The following is a 9,045-nucleotide window of genomic DNA, read 5'->3' as shown; positions in this document are numbered from 1 at the left end:
ATAGACAAGTACTTTTTTTTTTTTTACTTCATAGTAATAAAGTATGCTAAATATGTATTTGTATCTTGGAAAAAAAACAGCGATTGAAAACGCTCCTCAAGTGGAGTAATGAACATTTATCAACTTACTTAGAGCCATTTAACTACATAACACCTAAGTTATATCCCTTAACAAACAAGTGAAAACCTTCCAAGCAGGCAGCAACAACCAGCAGCCATCGACGGGAGCAGAGCTGTGAGCAGCCGGACTCCTCCGGGAAAACCAACAAAAGAACCCCATTCGTTTATACTTTAAAGTACCTAAACAACTTTATCGTGTTCTCATCAAACATTGTAGATATATTCCGCAGGATTATATATCCCTAAACAACGTGAAACATTAAAAAGGTTTGCGGTTGTGCATGTGTAGTGCCGCGGAGGGCCGCGCGGGTCCGAGAGGCTCCTCATGGAGAAGCCACGTGTCCGCCTCCAAAGAGTGTCCAACTTAACCACCTCCTTTGTACCACTAACCCACATCGGCAGCGTCCCTTCACATAAAGGGATTTGCAATTTCAAGATATTTCAGCTTAAATGTTTTTGACAGTTCCCTCGCTTTTACCTCGGCTTGGTTATTTTAACTGTGCCAAATGGGTCACCTTGGGTTTCTGTCTGCGCGCAAAGGGCTTTTGCGCGCATTCAGTCTGAATTTTTTTCCAACTTTCCTTGACGGGGAAACCAGCTGCTGGTCGTGAAAAGACGGCTTATTAATTGTCCTTTGTCATGCAGAATTGCTTGATTTCTAAAGAAACGTACAAAGGCTCTTTTTCAGGATTCAAGTATTTTGTTTCGTGCGTATTTTCCAACCATCGAATCAGCTGCAGCGCCGCTCCGTCTACCAGACTCTCAGGTACTGACGGCGGCTCCCTTTGTCCCCTTGTAATGCTGTTGTAAATCGTGCAGACTGATTTGTTACAAGCTGGTCTTTTAATCTGATAGATAAGAGACATGTCAAAGAAAGGCCGTAAATAAAAAATTAGCCGGTATAAAGACAAGGGCGAGTCTGCTAGATGGGCGCCTGTTGGCTCAAGCCGCTCTCGAGCTCCGAGGGAGCCCTCTCTCCCCGGCTCCGTCAGGGTTACGTCAACAATTCGCCTTTCTTCTCTCCAAAAGACACTGTCGTTCTTTTTCTGCTACAATGAATTGATAGGCACAAAATTAAGAATAAATAAATTGAGCATTTGGAGCACCGCGAGCGGCCATAAGCTCCCCCAGGGCGCGTACCCCGGGGCTATTGAACGGATAAAGAGCGCTTTGCCGAGGACCCAGTGAGCAAAATGGGACTCTATGGTGCAATTAACAAAATAGTCTAATCCCATATCTTAACAAATGCAAATATTAGGGTTTTGTTAAAATGGTTAAGTGAACAATTAAAGGAAAGTTTACAAGAGAGACTCCACGTCCAGGGTGATACAAAAGGGCCATGAGATGCGGTGCTGTGGCACCCCAACTCAACAACAGCTTTTTTGTTGGCAGTGGAGTCTGGCGATGGGTTTTTAACGAAGTAAATACACTTTAAACTCTGCTCTTTAGAGCCTGTTGCACAGGGCGCGTTGATGAGAAGAGGCAACGCATGGATCTAAAGGCAGCAGGATAGATGCGTAAAGTAGTACTTACAGAGTGGCCATCTGCACTATCCTTCCGTAAATCTGGTTATATGAACTCCAAATAATCTAGAACTTTTTTTAACAATAAACTGATAAATTACACAAATATATATTTGGGAGTTTATTTTTTAAATGAATGTGTGTAACCTAACTGAAAGAGACATACAACCAAGAGACATACATGTATTTGTGCGTCCTTCACTTTTTTTTAATTTTGTGTCGTGACTGAAAAGCCATTATTTTTGTTTTGTTATTATAGGGCTATTATATATTGGTTCTTATAATTACGGCACACGTTTCACAGACTGTGCAGGAGGAATGATATAACTTACATTTGGAGGTGAAACATCCTTTATTACTCCGGACCACGCCACTTCCACACACCATGTGTGTGTGTGTATGTGTGTGTGTGTTTACAGGTTTCTCATCCACACCACTGGCTCTTGGTGCACCTTGAACCTCCGACAGAAGGACGCGCGCCTATATGATGTTCTGCGGACTGCGTGGAGAGGATTGATTCAGAGTCACGCGAGGAGGATCCGGACAGGTTTAGACGGAGTCTGACAGGTCGTTCTATGAAACCTGGGAGGACATATGTATATATATATATATATGTGTGTGTGTGTACAAAAGACACATGGTTTATTCATATAGTGGGAGACCCGAGACGACTCTATAGATAAGCATATTTTAAGATTATTATAGACCCCCGTTTACCCCTAGCTGCACACACCGGCACGTTTTATGTGCAAATATAGGCAATCCGTCAGTTTGCTGGCACTCGGATTAGTCATAGAGAAGGTTAGGTTTAGTGGTTGCACGGTGCATCAGATCATCGCACGCAAACGGCGCACTGCAAACTTTTTAACCAAGTTAGTCTTTGGCGTCTTGGATTTTCCCCGCTATAGTGCACGCTGCCTGTCCACCTTTCACTTGGATACTTCAACTCCAATAGTATTCCAATATTGCTATATGTAAGGAAATCCAAGGGACGTATACACTATACTTTAAGGCAAATATACACAACTGTAAATTTGCTGTTCTTTTTTTGTTTCCCCTTATGTATTGGCCTTTAAGCAAGATTTTATGAAAGAAAATGTGCACTTTGAAGTACATTATTCGTTAGTAAACTCAAGCTTCGGTTTTTCAGTAGTTGTCCAAGGCTGTGGATCGCGGCCGCGCGCCCAGTGCGCGCTCCCAGTGGTGCGCAAGGGTACGTTTGATTGACATGACAAACATCAAGGCAATGTTTGATTGACACGACAACATCAAGGGTAGATTTCTCAGAAATATGTTTATTCATGTAACATTTTAAATAAATAAATATTTCTTAATGACACTGAAGATATAATTTCAGAGTGTTGTGGCGACGATGCCGTAATGTCAGGAATCCTACTTTTGTACCATCCACACACAGAGTGAATCTAGTTTTTAACATCAATACAAAATACTGCTTTCTTCCCAAAACTAAACAACTTCTTCCAATTATTTTTCTTCATTTGGGTTGTTCATCATTACACATTTTCTAGCATACTTAGATAGATTGGCGAAAACAAATTTACAAACCGTAAAAAAAAAACTACATAGAAAACGTACAACATGTATTCAACTATACAATAAGTCAGAGAAACCCCCTGTTCATATATATTTTTTCTTCCTATGTACAGACGACTGCACTCAAAAGTAACAGTCTTTTTTTGGCTGCATTCAAAGTTTTACGGTAACCGCGAGAGAGTCATATTGTGTGTGTGTGTGTGTATGTGTGTGTGTGTGTGTGTGTGTGCGCGCGCGTGTGATTGCGTGCGCGCGTGCGTGCGAGTGAGCGGAGATCTCACGGAGACACGGACAGGTCCACGTCGTCCTTCTCTGACGAGGAGGACGGAGATACGGGGCTGTCCTCCTCCTCCTCCTCCGAGCACCGCGCGGACGAGCACTTGCAGTTGTGCGTGCCCCCCGCCCTGTGTCCGCTCCCCTTGCCCTCCTTCTTGTGCTTCACCCGGCGGTTCTGGAACCAGATCTTCACCTGCTTCTCGGACAGGTTCAGGTACGTGGCGATCTCGATGCGCCGCAGCCGCGAAAGGTACATGTTGGAGGTGAACTCCCGCTCCAGCTCCAAAAGCTGCGTGCTGGTGAAGGCCGTGCGCATGCGCTTGCTGCTCTGAAGTTTGGCGTTGTTACTTTCTGTGAGAAGGAAAACAATGAACACGACATAAGTCAAACAATCAGATCACGATTTACCCCAAAAATAAATGCGTAACGACAACTTTTTAACGGCGTGCGTGGTTCTGTGTTTCGCTCATCCTGGTCTGCTAACTCACATCTAAGTGATGCACATAAAAAAATCAATCAACCATCTTTTAAACTCACCGATGGAAATGCAGTGGAACTGCCGTGGGTCGGGCATGGAGTAGGTGGCTTGGTAAATCCCCGGGCCGTGGCCGAGGTGCGCGCCGTTGGCTGAGGAGTGCCTCGACAGTGCCGAGTGGCAGTACTGCGAGCCGAAGGCGGGGAAAGAGGCCTTGAGCAGAGGCATGGACGGCGGGGACGGGTGCAGCTGCGAAGCGGCCATGCACAGTGGGCAGAAGCACAGCAGCCCTGCCTTCCTGGAGTGGCAGGAGCCCGGCAACGCGTGGTGGTGGCCGGAGTGCACCGCGTACGGGAACAGCGGCGGGCTGTTCTCGTTGCCCTTGTCATTGGCCTCCCTTAAAATCAACGAATCCACCAGGAAAGACCTCGGCATGTTGACAGGAAAAAGTAGAAACTTTCTCTTGCGTGCGCGTGTGGGTGTGTGGAGAAAGAGTGGTAGAGATTCGTAGCGCGCGTCGTCAGTGCAGTTTGGAGTGCTCGCGTAAAGAGAGTGGACAGCGAACTGGTGCTGATGAGAGCGACGAGCGCCTTAAATAGCACCGGTGGCGGGGCCGCGCGGCTCCGGACATGTGACGGTTACGCGGTGATGCGGTGAGAGCTCTGAATGGGGTTGCTGCTTTTCTCTTGGCATTCCCACTGCACGCTTCCCCATTATTTCAGTTGTTAACTAAATGAACTGCATAATGTAGTCTTTTCTTGTCGGCCCCACCCACACCGCGAGAGGCGGCACTACCCGACACCCCCCCCCCATTTTCATTATCACCTATTTTATCAGAGATAAAGCCCACGTTTACGAAAGAATACATTGAAGCGAGATTTGGGAAGGGCGCCGTATGCATTTGGAGTGGGTTGGGTCTTTGAAATGGAGTGCGTTAGATATGGATAAAGAGCGTCTTATTGCGCTCTCTCTATCTGGGGTCCCTAACTTAGACACCAGGGGCCAGTTCTCACGGGGATTCTCAGCGTGGCCCCTGATGGATCTGACACTCAATGCTTTATCCCATCGTTTACGTTTCTCCGGTAAATGTTGTTTATCTTGCGGGGCTGCCACTAACACTAATCTCTTCATTAAAATCTAGAATAAGATTCAACCTTTTGGGAAGCACACAGAAGCAGGCCTAACCCGTTCTTTTAAAGCCACGTTTCAATGCTCTAGTTGAAATGATGGGCCGTTTGGTCGCCCGGCATAAATAAACGTCGCTGTTGATGAATTAAATCGTATTCAGTATAAATGTATATTAATTTAAGGGTTAATGTGTCATTTCTGGCCACAAAAAAAAGGACAAGTCATCCCCCGAAGGCAATGCTCAGTGATTAATTCCTTAGCCCGGGCCCCTGCCGGGGCCGGGGAAAGAATATGTAAAAATAACCAGGTTTTCACTTGCCGGCCCTTATTGAATGTCATTGTGGGGACTTTTCAATGAGAGAGAAAGAGACTCGAATTAAAGTGTGTGACAGCGGCGGATAGAGGCGCACAAAGGGCGCTCTGTCAGAGGGCCCGAGCGGAGGGCCCCGCCCCGCCCGGCCTGAATTAAGTAATAGGAAAACATTTTCTTTCACTTTAGGGCCCTGCTCAACAACACCTTCAAAGACACCAGGGCTAGGAGCAAAATGACATTTCTTTTCATTTTAGCCGAATTCCTTTCATTTCTCCTCGTGTTGCCATGTGTTACAATACTGTTTAAAGTGTTGCTAAGCCTAGTTTAAACCACGGTGTTAAAATGTCAACAAAAAAAAAAATCCGTAGATAAAGAAATAGTTGAGATAATGTCCACATATATGCCCAGGTTAGACAGACAGGCTATTTCGGTATGCGTTGTCAGATTATAATCAATTTTAGTAATAGATCATCTTAAGTTTGCTTTTAGGAGTATATCGTTTTTGTATCACTCAGATATTCAGGATCATTTCTCCAACAAGTCATTTTCCGTCTGTACTGGGACTTCGATTGAATTGGGTCGCAAATAGTGAAGGCTTTTCGGTATCCTTACGTTTGACATCGCTTTGAGAACCGAGCCAGCCAGAGGAGGGAGGGCACCAGACGTACCACAGCCTGGACCAGCCCAAGTTCCGTAGAAACAGTAGTCATGGAATTTAAATCCAAAGAATACTACAATTAAGAAGCAGTCGAACCATTACGCAAACGACCCGCAGGCATAATCATTCCAAATAAATTGTCATTCCTCCAAATTTGGTACATTTCTTTATGCACCTGCACATTGCTTTGTATGGCTTTCTGTTCATGAACTGTCTATTTGAACTACAAAATACAATAATAATGTGTTGGATTTCAACATGATTGTCTCTCTTGTTTGTTTGGATTGTGATCTTAAGCCTGTAAATGCACCATTAATTGTGTGGTTAGCTGTGTGGTTTTTGTGTGTGTGTGTGTGTGTGTGTGTGTGTGTGTGTGTGTGTGTGTGTGTGTGTGTGTGTGCGTGAGAGAGAGAGGGAGAGAGAACGAGTATGTGTGTTTGTGTGTGTGTGTGTGTGTGTGTGTGTGTGTGTGTGTGTGTGTGTGTGTGTGTGTGTGTGTGTGTGTGTGTGTGTGTGTGTGTGTGTGTGTGTGTGTGTGTGGCGAGGTGCCGGAGGCCTATTGCTGATCTGACCAAAGGGCCTAATTTTCTAATGATGTACGCAGCGGTCTCCCCGTGGATATCAATAGAGGTCTCTCGAGTCGTCACGCAGAGCGGCTCATCCTAATAATTTGCCAGCCCGACTGGAGACCGACAAATAGACCTGACCTCCCTCTGGAGGCGCGAGGCTGAAGTGCAAAGCATCTCATTGGCCAGAATCACTTGTTGTTACCGAGATAAATAACCCACACGGGTACCGCTCCACGAAGCACGGTGCGTAATGGTGGCAAACTCAGAAAGAAATGATCCCGTGTATTCATATTCCCGTAATGGACTGTATTAGTATATTTTCACACATTTTCTTGACTATTTATTTCACTTTTTGTATTCCGGACGGGTTATGGTTGAGAATCGTGCAACCTGCTAAGTCCCCGCATAACACGTATTAAAACACACGCACACACACAGAGGGCCTGCTGGAGAAACTCGACATCTACACACACAAAGGGATTACGCAATGTACACCAACCGTTTATACAGTACTTATCTGGTAAAAATACAACTGACGCCATGATAAATAAATTAGGAATATTTAAAAAGGGGTATATTTTGAAAACCCCCACAATGTGTCTTAAATTGTAAATTATTTATGAGTATTAAGCGGGAACAATCGCCGTCACTCACACCCATCCCGGGTGATAAAGCTGCGCCGTATGGAGGAGCACATTTTCATGCGCTTTAATGTAATTATTTCAACACATCTCGTGCCCGGTGACAAAAAGGGAGCAGTCTGTTTATGGAGATGTAGTCAATAACTCCTTTTCTTTCCACTATGAATTATTCATAGTTTTAAGACACTATCCCCCTCGCTTAATATGTACACACATACACACTTAAAACACCCACACATCGCTAATACAAATGATGGTTTTAGCTGACAGTGTAACAGGATTTAAGGTCCCTGAGGGGTACGGGGGGCCAGCTGTGGATGGGCTCTGTGACTGGCGACGTGACACAGAGGGCCGGTGCGCGCCGGCTAAGGCTAATCTTCCCCCCGGGCTATAGGCCTCCGCTCTCTATACGGGCCCGACAGCCTGCGCCGCTACGCCGCTCCGCGCGTCGCTTGCGCTCCGGACGCACAAAAGGCTGATTATCATTCATATGACCAGTAGAGCCACCAGTCATACACATAAACAGTCAACAAGCACCGGCTCAATGGGGCGATATGGGGTGGCGAGGCGCGCACTCGCACGCAGGTGTGAGCACACACGGGGGCGCGCGCACACACACACACACACACGCACACACACACACATACACACACACACACACACACACACACACACACATACACACACAAACACATGAGAGATGGAGGGAGGGAAAGAGATGGGGGGGGGTTGGATAGAATATTCATTGCTCATTTTGCTTTGATAAATGATTAATTTGTTAGGCTAAATAAAGTATTTGAATTGAATAGAGATAAAGAGTGAGAGGCTTGGAGGAAGGGAAGGTGAGAGAGAGAAAGAGTGGGAGGGGAGAGGGGGAGAGAAAGATGAGGATAGAAGAGAGGGAGGGAAAAGGAGAGAGTGTGTGTGTGTGTGTGTGTGTGCGTGTGCTTGTGTGTGTGTATGTGCGTGTGTGTGCATGTGTGCTCGTGTGTGTGTGTGTGTGTGTGTGTGTGTGTGTGTGTGTGCTTGTGTGTGTGTGTGTGTGTGTGTGTGTGTGTGTGTGTGTGAGAGAGGGAGAGTGTGAGTTGAGAGAGAAAGAGAGACAGTTGAAGAGGGAGAGATGGGTGGAGATAGAGAGGAGAGAGGGATGATTAGAGAGGGAGATAATCATTGGAGAACGAGGGGTGAGAGATAAAGAGAGAGAAGCAGTTGCAGTGAGCGGGTGAGGGGTTGATTTAAAAATCACAATTTGACAGAACTATGTGGGTCGGGTAAACATGAAGATGGAGATAAGTGACATCAGCGACTCATTACCATAATTGCTCTGCCATGATTATATGTAAAATAATGTAATATTTATTCTGAGTACGCAGCCTGCAATCTGTGAGCTCATGTTCAAGCAAGCGAGTGAGAAGCAGACATCACATTAAAGAGACTGTGATTATTAGGTTTTGATTACCTTAAAAGTGTGTGGGGTGAGTCTCACTGTTTCCTCTGGTCCTCGTTAGACAAGATGACGTCTGACAGGTGAGTCAAAATTCATACCTGCATTTAGTTTAGATATTTTTTTAACTAAATATGTTATAGAATTTTGTTAATTTTGTTTTAATTTTGTTAATAAACCTTGTTCCAATCAAAGGAACTTATACTGATGGAAAAATGCATTCATAAGAAAATAATTTAATTTATAATTATTAACTTTCAATATACTGTTGTTAGTATAGTAATGTTTTGTTATTACGATATTGATAATAATTATATATATGGTAAATGTGTTGTTTTTGTTTTT

At 45.0% G+C, this 9,045-nt stretch overlaps 1 protein-coding gene across 1 annotated transcript; it reads right to left on the bottom strand.

Annotated features, from left to right (window-relative positions):
* Window positions 1–3,473: 3,473 nt before the first annotated feature.
* On the bottom strand, window positions 3,474–4,382 carry gsx1 (GS homeobox 1; the record flags this gene model as incomplete). Its single annotated transcript, XM_079738394.1, has 2 exons — window positions 3,474–3,823; window positions 4,010–4,382. The coding sequence occupies 2 exons, from the start codon at window positions 4,380–4,382 to the stop codon at window positions 3,474–3,476; spliced, it is 723 nt and encodes a 240-aa protein (XP_079594520.1).
* Between the last annotated feature and the right edge of the window lie 4,663 nt (window positions 4,383–9,045).

The sequence above is a fragment of the Pollachius pollachius genome (genome assembly GCF_949987615.1).
Source record: "Pollachius pollachius genome assembly, chromosome: 6".
Lineage (NCBI taxonomy): Eukaryota > Metazoa > Chordata > Actinopteri > Gadiformes > Gadidae > Pollachius > Pollachius pollachius.
Note: the sequence above shows the minus strand (reverse complement) of the source record. Positions and strands in the feature narration are given on the sequence as shown.